Source organism: Chiloscyllium plagiosum, chromosome 18 (genome assembly GCF_004010195.1).
Source record: "Chiloscyllium plagiosum isolate BGI_BamShark_2017 chromosome 18, ASM401019v2, whole genome shotgun sequence".
Classification (NCBI taxonomy): Eukaryota; Metazoa; Chordata; class Chondrichthyes; order Orectolobiformes; family Hemiscylliidae; genus Chiloscyllium; species Chiloscyllium plagiosum.
Genome location: NC_057727.1, coordinates 69497197 through 69515071, shown reverse-complemented (window position 1 = coordinate 69515071; position 17875 = coordinate 69497197). Strand labels below are relative to the sequence as shown.

Sequence of the window (17875 nt, the reverse complement as noted above, 5' to 3'; positions counted from 1 at the left end):
ATTTTAGGCCGTATGTCTCAGTCAAAACTTCAAACAGTAATTTAAGATGAGGGTAGTGTAAAAAAACAAAGTTAGATAGAGATTCCTAATACACTGGACAATGGGTAAATAGGTAGAGTCTGAAAATAAAAAGGACCTATTCTCACTATCCCCTTTGTGTGCTGGAAAGTGAACTGTGCATTAGATAAACCAAATTTCAGAGGAACAGGAAGGTAACATACAAAACTAAATGCAGAACTGTTTGAATAAAATAGATAATTGTATTACCTTCTCCACTACGAACCATTATTCCATACAAGGTGACTGTTAACTTTTGATTTTCTACGCTGAGATTATGAATGAGAGAAATTTCACCTACAAAGCAGGTCTATGCCCGGCCACTTCCTGTTTCTTTCGCTTCCTTCGCAAGTTCGTGTTACCAAATCCAAACTGCTTGTCGCAGCTTCTCGCTGGCTAGAATGTAAATATTATATTTAAAAAATGGTGTGTTTGGTTGTACATTCTTAATCTTTGAGAAATAGAAATGGATACCGCTAACTGGAGTAAATCAGAATCATTCTCTAGAAAGATTGCAGAGGAATCAATGAAAATGCTTGCAAATGGGGTGTCTACTCACTAACATGTTTTTGCTGATTGCTCCTCACTAAATGCAATTCGATAAATAGCTATTTTTCTGACATTGACTATCTATCAATTTGATGGAAACACAAATGTTGTCCTGTCTGTTTTTTCTATTGTAGCCATTGGGATGAAGCAGCTGTCATTTTGCTCATACATATTGCCCCCCACTTGCATCCCACCTGCAGTCCCAAAGAAAATCCTCACAAGGCAAGTGCTCAATCTCAACAGAGCACTTCTGAGCAAACTGAGCTGCTTCATTTCCCTGTTCTAGGATTGAAACAGTAGTAGAGTCTGCTTGAACTTGGAACTGTTTTCCCATGATGGCAAAGGATTGGAGAGATGAGAAATTGCTCCCTTGCTGTCCACAAGGGTTAAGAAGAGTTGTTTTAAAAAAAGTATGAAAATTGAATAAACCTTTCATGTGTGAAGCAGCTGAAGGAATGTAATGTTGAATGTCTGATTGCACAGCAGCATGTGGGAGAAAATCACAGATCAGTGTTCACTAACAGAATGGATGTTGTAGGGAATCTCCAGGATCTATTAAGATTTGTGAATACAGGAGAGCTATTTCTCTGTTGTCTGAAATTTGGGAAGAAATACTGGTGTCATGTAACACTAATATTCTGTTTGCTTTGATCAATATCACGTATTAAAGGAGAAATAGTTATTGCTTGAAATGCTCCTCAATTTTAAAAATCAAAGAATACTCACCAGAATTTTGAATGATTTTTATTAAGGCATCAATATAGTCCTTGGTCATTTTTTTTTAAGCCTGACAATTTGGACGTCTGAATCTTGAGCATTCTTTTATTCCATCGTGCTCTGATTGTCAAAAAGACTGGAAGGAAATAATGATTTATTCTGGGCTTACAACTGCATTATGGGTTTCTGTACTATAATGTAGAAAGTGTCATCTTTTCACTGGCAAAGCTACTCTCTCATATTGGCAAACTTGTAGTTTTGCATGCTAATGGTTCCTGGAACCTGTCACAATGTGTCTAAGCTACATTTCTGCATAATTGCTCAGTGTCATGTACCATTTACGGGATGGAATCCGTCTCCAATTTAAAACTGTTTTTAGCACCAGCATTTTGAAGTTTATTACTTTAATCTAAGCAGCATGACCAAGGTGTGTAATTACCCAAAATAATTCTCAACACTTAAAAGGAAGGTTTTCCACTGTTTAATTTTCAGTGCATCTTGCTTGGTACCCTTTTCGTAATCGTTCCACTTTACCTGTCAAGGGGGTTGGCTGAAAGCTTAATAGAATCATTAATATCTTGCATGATGTTGTGCATCATCGACTTCCCCAAATAAATAAAAGACGCAAGATCGACATAGCGTATCAGTGATATCTTGCATTCAATCCTCGATCATTTGATTTTCTTGCTTTTAATAAAAATGGCTATGGTTTGGTAATGAATTAGTCATATTGTCATACAGCACAGAAACTGAAACTTCAATCCCACTCATCCGCACCAGCCAGATATCCTGAACTGATCTAGTCCCATTTGCCAGCATTTGCCCCATATTAAACCCTTATTATTCATGTAACCATCCAAAAGCCTTTTTAAAGATTGTAATTGTAACCTCTGCCTCCACTTCCTCTGGCAGCTCGTTCCACACACAGACACCACCCTCTCCTTGAAAAGGTTACCCCTTGGGTCCTTTTTTAAATCTCTCCCTCTCGCCTTCAACTTATACCCTCTAATTTTGGGTATCCCCCACCATAGGAAACAAACCTTGGCTATTCACCCTTCAAAAGTTTACAAATGTCTATAAGGTCACTCCTCAGCCTCCGTTCCAGGGGAAAAATCCCCAGCCTATTCAACCTCTCTCTATAAATGAAATCCTGTAATCCTGGCAACATCCTTGTAAATCCTTTCTGCAGCCTCCAAGTTTAACAACAACCTTCCTATAGAAGTTGGCGCTAGTAAGATTGACAATAATTTTCTCTATCAGTCATCAGTTCATTGAGGTCTTATGATTGACCACCATTCTCAGTGTATTCTCTCATTATATAAGATGGTGCTGATACCAGGTGGAGTGTTTACCATGGGAACTGATGAACCAGCAATACCTCAGGATGGAGAGGGCCCAGCCAGAAAAGTTCAGGTCAAGCAGTTCTACATGGATATGTATGAAGTCACCAATGCTGAATTTGAGAGATTTGTCAAAGCTACCGACTACACCACAGAGGTATGAAGTCCTTTTAAGCTTTCTATTGTTCCTTTATCATTGTATTTTTTGAGCAAAAAGTATCTTTCTACTGTCCAGTGTTTCTTCATGTTTCTTGATTAAAATCTCTTCCCTGAACTAGGATATCATCCATTGCACCCAGTAGTACTTTGGCAGCAGCTTGCATTTTAAGGTTCAAATAAAATGCTAAATGGTACTTCACAAAAATGGATGTCAACTTAAAGAACCTGAGATTAGGAGTTGCGATTGATAGTTTTCTTCTCTGGAAAGGTAAACTTTTAAAGGAGGGAAAGTGGTTATGGAGGGAATTGTAGGAAGTAAGTAGTGGAAGACAAAGCATGGGTAGCAGGAACCCAAGCTTTAGTTGGAGGAATGGAATATTTGGGGAAGGGGAGCTTGTCGGGCTGTAGGAATGTAGAGAAATTGGATGAGGTGAGGCCCTGGATTGCTTTGAACATTGAACTAGCTAAGCAATTAACAAATTAAGGTAAGTAGTTACACTCAGTCAAAGGTTTCCATTCCTTGGTGTTTTCTAAGGTGGTGGTGGTGGTAGTGATGAGAAAAGATGTTCTCAACTTGTCAAGGTTCAAGGTCGTGAGGTTCGCTGTCGAGAGTGTGTTGCTGGGAAAGGACAGCAGGTCAGTCAGCATCCAAGCAGCAGGAGAATCGACGTTTCGAGCATAAGTACTTCATCATTCCTTGGTCAATGCCCCACAATCTCCGTTCTTGCCTCGCTCAGGAACCTGTGGTAGATACCATCAGGCCATGAGCACTTCACCACTTTAATGCTCTTCAAGAGACCTAACACCATAGAGTCATAGAGATGTACAGCATGGAAACAGACCCTTCGGTCCGACCAGATATCCCAACCCAATCTAGTCCCACCTGCCAGCAATTGGTCCATATCCCTCTAAACCCTTGCCATTCATATATCCATCCAGATGCCTCTTAAATGTTGCAATTGTGCCAGCCTCCACCACTTCCTCTGGCAGCTCATCCCATACACGCATCACCTGCTGCATGAAAACGTTGCCCCTTGGATCCCTTTTATATCTTTCCCCTCTCGCCCTAAACCTATGCCCTCTAGTTCTGCACTCCCCCACCCCAGAGAAAAGACTTCATGTATTTATCCTATCCATACACCTCAGATTTTATAAACCTCTATAAGGTCACCCCTCAGCCTCCGACGCTCCAGGGGAAACAACCCTAGCCTATTCAACCTCCCCGATAGCTCAAATCCTCCAACCCTGGCAACATGCTTATAAATCATTTCTGAACTCTTTCAAGTTTCACATCATTCCGATAGGAAGGAGACCAGATTTGCACGCAATATTCCAACAGTGGCCTAACCAATGTCCTGTACAGCTGCAACATGATCTCCCAACTCCTGTACTCAATACTTTGACCATTAAAGAAAAGCATACCAAATGCTGCCTTCACTATCCTATCTACCTGTGACTCTACTTTCAAGGAGCTATGAACCTGCACTCCAAGATCTCTTTGTTCAGCAGCACTCCCGAGGACCTTACCATTAAGTGTATAAGTCCTGCTAAGATTAGCTTTCCCAAAATGCGGCACCTTGCATTTATCTAAATTAAACTCCACTTCTTTCTTGATCTCAAAATGCATATTAGCATGCCCTAGGGTATTAGCTCCACACAATCCTCATTATCCTTCTCTTGGGTGAATACAGATGGAAAGTACTCATTTAGGATCTCACCCACATTCTCTGCCTCCAAGCACAAGTTCCTTCCTTTATCCTTGAGTGTCCTACCTTCTCCATAGTTATCCTATTGTTTCTAATGTATCTATAGAATGCTTTGGGATTCTCTTTAATCGTACTTGCCAAGGTCATTTCACGGCCCCTTCTCGATCTCCTAATTCCCTGCTTGAGTTTCTTCCTGCTTTCTTTATATTCCTCATGGGCCCTGTCCGATTCTACTTTCATAAACCTTACATGTGCTGTTTTTGTCCTTTTTAACTAAATTCCTAGTTTCTCTTATTACCCAAGGGCCCCTTACTTTGCTATCCTGTCCTTCCTCTTCCTGGAACATGCCAGTCCTGAACTCTGATCAGTAGGTCTTCAAACAATTCCCACATGGACTTGCCTGATAACAACAACTCCCAAGTAAGACTTCCTGTCTAATACTAACATAATTTGTCCTCCTCCAATTTAGTCCATTCCCACAAGGTCCTGACTTATCCTTATTCATAGCTATCTTAAAACTTAAGGAATTGTGATCACTGTTTCCAAAATGCTCTCCTATTAAAAGGTCAGTCACCTGGCCAAGCTCATTAACCAGTACAAAGCCCAGCTCCTTTAGTTGGACTATCCACATATTTTTTCAAGAAGCCCTCTTGGATGCACTTAACAAATTCTGCTCCATCTAAGAGAAAGTCAGGACTGCAGATGCTGTAGATCAGAACTGAAAAACGTCGATTCTCCTGCTCCTTGGATGCTGCCTGACCTGCTGCGCTTTTCCAGCAACACATTTTCCAGCTCTGCCCCATCAAAGCCTCTCGCTCTAATATTGGGGAAGTTAAAGTTACCCACTATGACAACTCTGTTTCTATTGCATCTTTCAATAATCTGCCTACATATTTGCTCCTCAATGTCTTGGTGGCTGTTGGGGAGTCTATAGTGTAATCCTATCAGAGGGATCGCATTTTCTTATTTTTGCGCTTTACCCGTATTGCCTCAACTCTCCAACATGTCCTCTCTGTGTGCAGATATGACATTCTCCTCCCCCCCCATTAGTAATGCAACTGCTCTACCTCTTTTACCTTCCTTCCTATCTAATTTGAAACAACAAAACCTTGGAACTATCAGCAGCCAGTTCTCTCTCTGAACCAAATCTCTGTGATGGCAACAACATCATTGTCCCATGTGCTGATCCAGTCTCTAAGCTCATCTGCCTTGCCTATAACACTTGTATCTCTGAAGGCTAAAGTCTGAAATGTCAATTCTCCTGCTCCTTGTATGCTGCGCTTTCCCAGCAACACACTCTCGACTCTGATCTCCAGCATCTGCAGTCCTCACTTTCTCCTTGCGAGGTTCACTGTTTGGTAAAGGTTAAATCTGTCAGTTTTGGAATACAGAGCCCAGCAGAGATTTACAGAGAAAACCAGTTCCTTGCTCTTCAACTCATTGCTCTCTTTCAGCCTGCAAGAAATGAACCTGATTAGGATGGCCTGACCTTTCCCTTTTCAGTGCTCATCACCTGCTACACCGAGTGCCACATTTACGCTTATCCTTATAAAACCAATGTGCTTCCAGATCTCTCTGCCACAGTTTCCAGTTGACAATAAAGAATTTGCCAATTGTGGCACGAATCATCCAAGTCTTCCTGGGGCTTCAAGTCTTGTGTAAATCTGGCTTTGGTTGAAGAATGAACCACGTACTAAATTTATCCAGTAAAAGCGTCACACACAATTGGTCCTTTGCAAGACTGTGGTTAGAATTTAGAAACCCGTTCGCTGTCTTTAAAGGCATCCATTTTCTTCCACAGCTGTGACAGCGTGCCTTACCTACAGGATGCATTGCAGCTGTTTTTGGCAACATGTTTTTAAAGCACCCTATAAACCTGTGCCTCTAACACCCAGAAGGAAGCAGCTGCATAGGAGCAGCACTACCTCTAAGCTCCTTCGAATTGTGTCATGCCACTCTGAATTAGACATATTTGAGCATCGTTTCTTGGGTAGCTATCTAATGGCAGCTCATTTCTTTAGAAACTAGGTTAACATACGTATTTCTGGCTCAAGTAAGCAATTCAAATCCAGAATTAATCATCTGCTGAAGCAGTGTGCCTCATAATTGCAAAGAGCTGCTGAAAATCCATAGAATTGCTCACTGGAGTGCCAACTGCTTTTCTTCTCCAACAGCCAGTAATTAAATTTGAGAGATCTGTCCCCGTCAAAATTGTTTCTAGCTCCACTTATGCAGCATTTGATGTGCTGAGCTGATTTTTGTTTTTTTTTTTGAAAAGAAGTTGAATGGTTCTTTTATTTTTGTATGGGGCCCAAGAGATTCTGAATGCTCTGATTTGATGTGTTGGTGTTTTGGTTTCTTTAATTGCGTGCTTTGTTCCATTCCGTTCATATTGGGCAGTTCTGCAGGCAACTACTTTTATTCCCAGCGTTCTATTGGATACTCTGGCTTGCAAACTGCCAATGGCAGCGTTGTGTAGTATAACCACTACTATCTGTCTATTGTGCAACTATCCCAGTCTTTTGTCTCCCATTTTCTGTCATCCCCCAGGCTTCTGTAATGCCTAGATCCATTTTCTGATGTGCTCACTTGGCCCTTATTCTGTTTACTGGCTCAGTCCACCATGCACTGTTCTCTCCACACCTGCATGCAGCAGTGACTACTGCATTTATTGTGCCATCTGCTCCACACAGGTCTTGCCCCTCTTCCCTTCCGAATCCTCATGTTGTCCATCAATGATGTCAATTGCTAGTTTCCTTTGGTATGCTGATCTCTGTTATTTGAAGGAGCCTGATCTCCACAGCATCTTGGTGCTGTAAGGCTTCCTATTTTAAAAAAAAAAATTCCTAGAGGTTTTCAAAGATGAACCCAATTTATTGAGATTAAATATTGGGAAGAGTGAAGCTGTAAATGTTGATCCCAATCAAACTGTCTGGTATATCCCTCTCACTGAGAGTGGCTGTTGGTCCTAAACTGCACTTCAAACTCTGCATCCACAACCATATCTGCTTGTTTCCTTCTGCACTTCAACTCCACTTGACCTAAAATCTTTAAAAGTGTCATTATCTCCTTGTGACCCAATTTTCTCCAGCGTACCTTTTTTGGCTTTTCTTCAATAGATTACTGAAGCTCTTCACCATGTTGACTTGTATTGATTTTTTTTTTATTCCCTGTTCTCAACATATATTTTAAACGTCATCATTCTCTTGCAAATTTTTACCTGCTGTCTGGACGGACTGCAACTTTGTGCAGTCTCTTGTGGTTAACCTGTGGTGCATATCCAAACTGCTACAGCCCTTAGCCATCTCTGCGCCACCTTTTGGAATTTGTGTTCCAAACCAACTCTGTTCATTCAGATGAAGAGTTCACTGTTCAATGATTTGGAGATGCCGGTGTTGGACTGGAGTGTACAAAATTAGAAATCACACAACACCAGGTTATAGTTCAACAGGTTTAATTGGAAGCACACTAGCTTTCGGAGCGACGCTCCTTCATCATGTGATAGTAGAGGGCTCAATCCTAACACAGAATTTATAGCAAAAATTTACAGTGTGATGTAACTGAAATTATACATTGAAAAATTGATTGTCTGTTAAGCCTTTCATCTGTTAGAATATCATGATAGTTTCACTTCTTTCATGTGTAAGTCACAAAACCTTTTTTTAAAAAGTTGCATTCTCGGGTTAGCTGTTAACAATGGTGATAGCTAGACAATATGTTGAAGGTGTTAGCCCCCTGTGTTCTCTGTCTATGCCATGATGTTTAGATTGATTCTAATTTAAAAAGTGAGATAACAGGGTTTTACATGAATTCATGCAGTTTTTGAGCTCAGAGTTCTACATGAATGCATGTAGTTTCTGTTCAATGGCACTGTTTGAAGAAGGCTGAGCAGAAGGAGAAAGACACCATTTATTCCTCAACTATCAAGGTAATGGCATACCATAAGTCACTGAGCTTCTAATCCAGAACCTGAGGCTAATGTTCTATGGCAAGAGTTTGCATCTCACCATGGCGGATGGTGAAATTTGAATTTGAGGAAAACATGGAATTAAAAACTACTTGAATGGTGACCATTATTGATGGTTGCAAAAACCCATCTGTTTCATTAATGCACAAAGAGGAGTGGAAATCTGCCATCTTTGCCTGGTCTTGCTTCATGTGATTCCAGACCCACAGCAATGTTGTCACCCTTGGAAATTGCCTAGCAGGCCACTCATTCAAGGCCAATTATAGGAATGCGCAACAGATGCTTGGCTTTGCCAGCAACACTTATATCATATGGTATGATTCATTTAAAAAAGACTATCTGGTTATTTATCTCCTTGCTGTTTGATGGGCCTTGCTGTAGGAATTTGCTTCTGCATTTTGATGTGGAATGACCTGAGGCTATGAAGAACATAACGAGGAGGTGGTGGTGTCACTGGATTAGTCATCCAAAGCCCCAAGCTAAGTTTCTGAGAACATGGGTTCGAAGCCCACGATTGCAAAGGATGAAATTTGAATTCAATTTTTAAAAAAAGGCTTGGAATTAAATATAAAACTGATCCTATAACAAACATGTCCATTCTTGTAACATCTCATCTGGTTTGCTAATATCCTTTAGGTAAGGAAATTGATTGTCCTTATATGGACTGGCCTGCATGTGACTCCAGGTGAAAGTGAGGACTGCAGATGCTGGCGATTAGAGTCTAGAGTGGTACTGGAAAAGCACAGCAGGTCAGGCAGCATCCAAGGAGTATGAAAATCGACGTTTCGGGCAAAAACCCTTCATCATGAGTGTCCCAGTGCAATGTCCTTACCTGGACTGGCCTACGTGTGACTCCAGACTCTTTGCTCTTGGGTTGCACATTCCATAAATGATTTTTTTAAAAAAAAGGTCCAATGGAAAAGGAAACAAAGTCAAGATTCTTTGATATTTTTATTTAGAAACAATAATGTGTTGGCCATGATCTCAACTCCCACTGTTTGAATGGCCCAGTAGACTGTGCTGGGGCCATTTTTCAGACTCTTGGCCTCTGTTTCGGGGTTTACTGACTTTCCCAATCATGAATTGAGCTTTGGCTGCAAAATGTCGGATGTTTGGTTGAGGAAAATGGTCTGAGGGAAACAGAAGAGTAATGAGTGTGTCTGGAAAATGAGTTACAACAAGGAAGTGCAGCGTGGGAAGGGGAGCGGTCAAAGTGGAGAATGTAGCTCGCTTTTCAAATAAATTTGAAATTTGGTGGATCCTTCTGCATAGAAATTGAAGAGCACAAATTGCAGGATACTGATATTTTTAGTTGCTTGTAGGCCAGTTGCTTACACCAGTACTCTGTCATATGCTGAGCAAATTATGAACGTTGTCTAATTCTGTTGTAACTGAGCATCTTTTCGAGTCAAATATTTAGTCACTCGCTAAGCACATCATAAAATCTGCAGATGTGAAGTTTTCATGTATTCTGTGGTATGTGAATCTTATGTAGTGTTTACAGTTTACCAAAAGCAATAAACCATTTATCTTTCAAAGGACACATTACAGTGAGAGGAGCATTTCTTACACCACTGTGTTCTCTTTGATCATGTAAATCTCATTCCTAACATTGTCTTAATGTTGGCAACTCAGTTATGGCCTTTGATAAAAATGAATGTTTGAAATTAGACCAAGTGGTATACTACTGTAACTGTTTCATTTGTTTATGTCTGTTCTAAATTTGACATTAACTCTGCTTTCCTTCCACAGATACTGCTAGACCTGCTGAGTGTTCCCAGCAATTTTTGTTTTGTTTCTTGATTTTTCCAGCATCTGCAGTTACTTTGATATTCTTCTGCTATTTTAACTGCTACATTCCCTCTTTATTCCTGTTATGCATGTCAACATGTTACCAAGTGAGTTGAATTAAAAAGTCATGATGATGCACTAAAAGTACATTGTACACTTTTTATCCCTGAAATACAGTTCTGCCAATAAATCAGGACTGCTGGGAAAGATACTTTTTTGTTAGCCTTGAGAAACTGCTACCTGGTGTCCTGTGATACATGGATGACTCTAAAATATTGGGCTGCCCTTTGTAGCTCACAGATTAAACAATGTTAATACTGTACTCAGATTATTTTGTGAAGATTTCCATTCATATGATTGCATATTTGTGGTGATAAATGTCTCCTTCCGATATTAATGATGGTTACTATTCTTGCACAGATTGACTTCTGTCATAGAAAATGCCATGTGTTATGGACCAGACTAGACCCCCCCCCCCCCCCCCCACATTTTAAAAAGGTGGCCCCCCCCCCCCCACAATATTTTAAGAAGGTAGCCTAGCCCCTAACCTTTCCTGTTTTAAAGACAAATGCTGTGTTCCAGATGCAATTCAACTGGTCAAATTACTCCGTGTTAAGCAAAGTACGATATCCTCAAACGGTGTGGTTAAAGTACCACAAAAGAAAGAATAACTTAGAATAACTTAACTCCTTTGGAAAACTTAACAGAATAATAGATGCAGTAACAATTGCTAATTAACTATTCCAATATGTAACAGCCCATAAACACACCCCTCGGCAAAATTCAGAAAATAAATTTTGTCTCGCATGCAATTCGGCAGCGGAGGAAGAAAACCCTGTTTTTGTTCGTAATTGAGAGAGAAAAATAACTTCCACTTCTTCAAGCCCATAACAGCAACTGCTGAATCTAAAAGCTAAAAAAACTAGAAAGCCTGGTCTGAGAGAGCTGGCCCCACCCATCCAAGCTGCTTAGATTAGATTAGATTAGATTACAGTGTGGAAACAGGCCCTTCGGCCCAACAAGTCCACACCGACCCACCGAAGCGAAACCCACCCATACCCCTACATTTACCCCTTACCTAACACTACGGGCAATTTAGTATGGCCAATTCACCTGACCCTGCACATCTTTGGACTGTGGGAGGAAACCGGAGCACCCGGAGGAAACCCACGCAGATACGGGGAGAACGTGCAAACTCCACACAGTCAGTCGCCTGAGGCGGGAATTGAACCTGGGTCTCTGGCGCTGTGAGGCAGCAGTGCTAACCACTGTGCCACCGTGCCGCCCACAAAATCTGCTGCAATCCATGCGTTGTAGGTTGATCTACAATGCCCTTGCACCAAATTATGCCAAACTATAATCCAGTCATATGTAATTTAATACCCATCGCATGCATGGGTAGCTTCTATTGTTCCAACTTAAAAACACTGTTGCTTCTCAAGTTGTTCATCTTAGACTCGTTCAACGTCTTTCTTAAAAGAAACTAGGACAAAGTATACCTCTTAAAGCCACCGTTGTCATGCATGCGATGGGTATTAAATTACATATGACTGGATTATAGTTTGGCATAATTTGGTGCAAGGGCATTGTAGATCAACCTACAATGCATGGATTGCAGCAGATTTTGAAGCCACTCACAACACCTTCTCAAGGACAACTACAGATGGTCCATAAATGCTGGCCCAGCACCATGAGTGAAGTTTTTTAAAAATTACTATTTTTGTTTGGAATCAGCTGTGAGAGCTCTGGAGGGCAACCTTCTGCTGAGAATATGGTCCTATTGGTTTATTGGTGACCACTCCACAATTGGAGGGAGTGTGAAGGCATCTGAGACAGCTGGATCATTATACCCACCAGTTACTTGAGTTTCTTGCTTGTCATTCTTTAGGGATTTCTATTGAAAAGCTTCACATGCAGAGTCCTATCTCATTATAGTCACAATAGTTGTGGTCAACACAAGTTTCTTTGAGCCTGTCTTTAAAAATAATACTTTAGCAAGACCTTCCCATGGACCGTTGATTGTACTTTGACACCTTTACTGCTTCTGCTCTTTATTCTCTGGACATTCTATAAAAGTTCCTCTCATCACACAATCCCTTAGCAATTCTCTCCCCTCCTTTGGAGCAGTATTTTGTTACTCATTGCTTCCCCCAAACAACAGCCCCTGTATTTTCCATGTGGCCATCAGCACACTGTGCTATGGGCTCCTGCCTGATCAGTGCTAAACCCCATTGTATGTTCAACTGCAGTTATAGCAGCTGAAAGTGTCCTGTTCTAATGTCTGTTGCAGCTCAGTAGGTTAGTGGTTTGGAAATCAAGACCAGCCACCTCCAGAATCCTCACAAAAGGTAAAGATTTTAATAAGTTGGTAGAGTTCCCCAATTCATCTGTCTTTTCGATCCAGGCAAACAGAACATGGACCAGGTCTCTGTACTTAAGAATTACGATTTTTGTTTGCAAATAGATAAAGTCCAACTGCAGGAAGAGTAATGGAATATCTTCATGTGGCTCATTAAAACTTCAACCCAGTGATAAAATTCCCCCTTCTGTGCACATAGACATATCGGTGGAGGGAAAGCTTTGGAAGACAGTTCAATGGTTACAATCTTCACGGATTGTTGAGATGATCCTTTTGCTGATCAGAACACTATTTCTCGATCTTGCTTCTCCAGACATTTTTGCTGCTTCACGGTAGGCATGGGGTGACCAGTTCCCACTTATAAAGGTCTCTGAAGTTCAGACATTAACAATTCTCAAAGAAATTGTTCCTCTTTAATCCATTCATCGGCAACATACTGTATGCTCTTAACTTCTACAGGCAACTTTTGTATGGGCACCTTAACAAATGCATTTTGGAAATCCAAACGCACTTAGGTTTCAACAGTATCCCTCGTCCTTTATTCCTGAGAGGGGAACCATCCTCTCAACATCGACCCTATTGTAATTGTTTATTTCAATAAGACCACTGTCTGACTTTCAAGTGTAGTAAATATAGATCCAATAGGAGCAAAATACTGGAAATCTGAAATAAAGCATAAAGCGCTGAAGAACTCAGCATGTCTGTAGCATCTGTGGTGAGCCAAACTGTTAATGTTCTGAGTCGATGAGTTTTCAGAACTGAAAGGTCTTCAGTTTTCAGCCTGTTTCATTGTGAAGAAGAGTTACGTCAGACTTGAAACATTACTTGGAGAGAGAAACCAGAGTTATCGATCCAACTTGTCCAATGCTAACAAATAAGACAACTGTCAGGAACCAGCCTAATCTGCCATCTTTGAGCTGCTTCCCATGCAAGTATGTGCCTCTTTTAAGTCAGGTGACCAAATTTGTACACCGTACTCTGCTTATGGTTTCACCAGTGCCCTGTACAGATGTCGCAAAGCTCCTCTAATTTCATACACCAACCCCCTCACTGCCTCCCCTAACCCCATGCAGTATGTTTATTTCCCAAATTGCTTGCTGTACTTGCATACTGATTTTCAGTGATTCATAGAGGGCATGAAGGTCCCTGTGGTGCGGCATTCTGCTGTCTCTCCCTATTTAAATAATGTTCTGCTTTACTGTTCTCAATGCCAAAGTGGACAAACTCTCAATTTCCCTTATTCTACTGCATTTGCAGTGGGGTTTTTTTTTTGCCAACTCACTTAACCTAACCATAACCATTTGCAGACAATTTGTACTTGCACAACTTGCCTTCTAACCTACCTGTGAAGCATTGCAAATTGGACGGCAGGGCAGTCAGCCCCTTCATTCAACCAATGGATTTAGTTTGCAAATAGTTGAGGCCCCAGCACTAATCCTGTGGCACTCTGCTTGTTAGAGTTTGCTGACTTGAATGTGATCCATCCATCCCAACTTTGTTTCCTGATAGTCAGTCGATCCTGGTGTCCATATTAATATGTCACCTCATAATGCTCTTAACTTGTTCAATCTTCTTTTGTTTGGACTGAAAACAAAAAACACTGGATATCACAGCGGGTCAGGCAGCATCCATGGAAAGGGAGCAAGCTAGTGTTTCGAATCAAAATGACTCTTCTTCAGCTTCAACTTTGCTTTGTCTCCACAGATGCTGCCTGACTTGCTGTGATCACCAACACTTTTTGTTTTCTGCTCAGATTCCAGCATCTGCAGTGATTTGCTCCTCCTTTTGTTTGGAACCTTGGAGGCTGGTACAATTACTACGTTTCAAAGGCATCTCCATGGTATTTAAATAGGAAGCATTTAGAGGGATATGTGGCAAATGGAACTAGATTAATTTGGCATATCTGATCAGGATGGACAAGTTGGACCAAAGGGTCTGTTTCCGTGTTGTGCGTCTCTATGACTCTATGATTTTAACAAATGCATTTTGAAAATCCAAATGGTCTAATCTATTGGCTTCCCCTTTATCCAGCCTGCATGTTACAACTTCAGAAAGCTCTAATAATAAATGCTCTGCAAGTCATATTCTATGTACTTTGTACATCTGTCAATAATGGCTCTGCTCATACCAACAGGGTAAACCTGTTACTATTGCTGCCTATAGGAACAGTGAATAGTGTTCACATTGGTAATTTCCACTGCTCTGTTTCCATCTGCAAATGGATGGAGGAAGAAATACCAATGTAGGAAGCTCAGTGATGAGCATGAAGGCAACTTTGCACTTGAATGAACATATGAACATAAAAATCAGGAGTCGTCGTCAGCCATTCAGTCCCTGGAACCTACTCTGCTATTTCATAGCATCATTGTTGAAGTAATTATGTCCCGAGTTGCATTTTCCTGCTTGCCTCTCATAATCTTTTGACTCTTTGGTTAGTCAGGTATCTATGTACCTCTGCGTTTGCAATGTTCAATGACCTGTAACCTCTGTACTCTAGGAATAGAATTCCTAAGACTCAGGAACTTCTGAGAAAGTGTTGCCTTTCAACTGGCCTCAAGTGGCAGACCCTTTTATCTTGAAATTGTGTCCCCTTGATCTAGTCTGTTTCGGAAGGGGAAGCACCCTTTTTCAGCATCCACCTCTGCAATTCTTGTCAGATCAGTATCTTCTGTGTTTCAAAAAGATTGCTCCTTCACGCAAACGGACAGAAGAAAGCAACAGCAAAAAAATCTTTTTAACATTTTTAATACAGTGTTCAATACGTGACTGAGACTTTTTGAAGCAAGCGAGCAAAGCAACACTGCAGCCTGCAAAGGTATGAGAAAACATGACCCTAATTTGCTGCAGTTAACAGCCAATTGTTGTTGTTTCCACATTAGGCAGAAAAATTCGGAGACTCTTTCGTCTTTGAGGGCATACTTAGTGAGAAAGTGAAGAGCACCATTACCCAAGCTGTAAGTATCATGTGTACGTGTGGCGAAAGGTTGTGACCAGTTATCAGTGAAATGGAATCGTGACTTCAGCTCTTGAGTTTTATCTTGCTGTGGGTGAAAATATCTAACCATGTTTGATGTCAAATAGAAACAAGTGGAATATCATATATCATCAGTTTTGAGAAAAAACATGCACACGCACAGACTCATACTCAGTGGGTGTCAATCCACCTATACATCAAAGTTTCCCATTTAGATTATTGTGATTTTTGGTCATATTTTTATGCTGAGATTTAAACTCTTCATGAATGTTTTTTCTGTCTTCCCCCATGTAACCTCCCCAAGACCCAGAGGTTGCAGATCAGGACTCTGTATGATACCATTTAATCTGAATGGGTAGAATAGAAAAGGCAAGTCCCAAGAATTTCCTCAGTTACTTTGGGGATTGAACCCATGCTGCTGCCATTGTCAAACACCACGCACTAACCAACTGAAATAACTGACCCCACTTATGAAACCTGTAGAATGCAAATTGTTTATGTAAACAGCTTCCTTTACCAATACTGTAAGGGATCTGACCAGTCAGCAGTGGCTGTCTGAAGTCTCTTTGCAAGCTCTTGTCTTTCGGAGAGCCTTTGTTTATTGCCTGTTGACTGCATCGTAGAAAAGCTATTGATATTTTTGCTGACTCCTGACAGAACAGGTCCTAATGTCACATGTTAATGAAGAGTTTGTTACTGTAATATTGAATGAAATTAACAATTGTGTTTACATTAAAAAGTAGTTTGCTCTGCCGACCATATATTACTGAGTTCCGCAATGGTATCTGTTGTCTAAGCTTGGTACCTGATGAAATTGTCGAACCGGCTTGAGATTTACTTGAAATCAACACATCGCAGCTTTTCAATTGCTTTGAGTCGCTCCAGGTTTATGTTGCTGTACTCTGATGTCTTGCCATGTGTGGTGCAGTGAACCGCATTCCAATTGGCAACCAACTGGCTGAATGTTAAAATCATCTGATATTAATAAGCCGTATAGAATTGGTCGCAACTTCAATAAGGGTTGTCTGCTTCAAATGCTGACTGGTGTTCTGATTTAAACACCTCCAAGCACAAGTGCCTAGAAAAGTGCACTGGTAAATTTGTAACTCGCGCCAAGTTTTGCTATGGCTTATATAGAAATCTGGTCCAGACAAGGAAAAGATTACAGTGCATTAAATGAGTTTTTTTTTTTAACCTCAATGGCATTAAAATTGATGTACACTAAACTTTGTGAAATCATAGTATCATGCAGTAGAAGAGGCCTTTCAGGCCATCAAGTCTATATGGCTAAACTTGCCAATCTTTTGATCTCAGTTTTAATTTTCATAAATGCTGCAATTACTATATTGGCGTTGGCTACGAAGACGCATAAGTGATTACGTAAGCAAGATTAAGGCAGTTACCACTTGGCAGGTTAAATCATAAAGTTGGGCGTGCCTCGGGGTGAGGGTATCCAGGAGACACTATTGGCTTCAAGTTGAATAGGCTTGGCTGATGAAATGAATAGGAATCATCGGAGTTTTTCTTTTCCTTTCACTGTTGCTCTCCCTGGATTCTCCAAGCTGCATACCCACAGGAAGAAGGTTTATAATGTTTGTACAGCTGTTACAATGGTCTGTACGACTTGTGTATGCCCCAGGCACTTTACCCAAATGTTTATGAAGGCAGGTGATGGGAAATGTGAGTTGCATCAAAAATTGGGGTTTTGCTTTGTCATCCTATGGGCAGTTAATGATTGCACAATGGTCTTAGTCACAGCTGTTGTAGATTTGATGGCAAGACGCCTGAGAGAGGAGATATTAGTTATGGACATTAATGTTCTGATTTGCATCCATTGTTGATCTCATCAGTCAAGGTGTCCCATACCCATCTTTCTCGCATTGGTACAGCAAAATCATTGGTTTGCAAGTCTCCTTGACGACAACTCATGTTGCCATGACCACCTGACAGTCGGTACCTTTTTTAGAATAAAGCAACTCCTAGAAATTTCTGTGATTATCATCCCAAGCCCAATCTATGTTGACGTACCTTGCCATTATGAAATAAAAACAGAACATTTTGTTTTGGAAAACCACAGCGTGTTGGCATCATCAGACAGTTAATCTTTCAGGTTTGGTCAGAATGAAGGAAAGGTGCTCCTTTTCTCCACTTTTCCCGTCTGATGTGTGTTTTCAGGTTCATTAATTGTCAGGTGTCCTGTGTCTGCAGTATTGAGCTCTTATCCCTCAATATTAACACTATTGCATATCACATGTA

At 40.8% G+C, this 17875-nt stretch overlaps 1 protein-coding gene across 3 annotated transcripts in view; it reads left to right on the top strand.

Annotated features, from left to right (window-relative positions):
* sumf1 (sulfatase modifying factor 1) overlaps positions 1 to 17875 on the top strand; it is a 163497-nt gene that overhangs the window by 9009 nt on the left and 136613 nt on the right. For all 3 annotated transcript variants that reach the window (XM_043708556.1, XM_043708554.1, XM_043708555.1), the window contains 2 exons: positions 2647 to 2820; positions 15525 to 15599. In XM_043708556.1, the coding sequence (XP_043564491.1) occupies positions 2647 to 2820; positions 15525 to 15599 (249 nt within the window). The remainder of the gene's footprint in view (positions 1 to 2646; positions 2821 to 15524; positions 15600 to 17875) is intronic.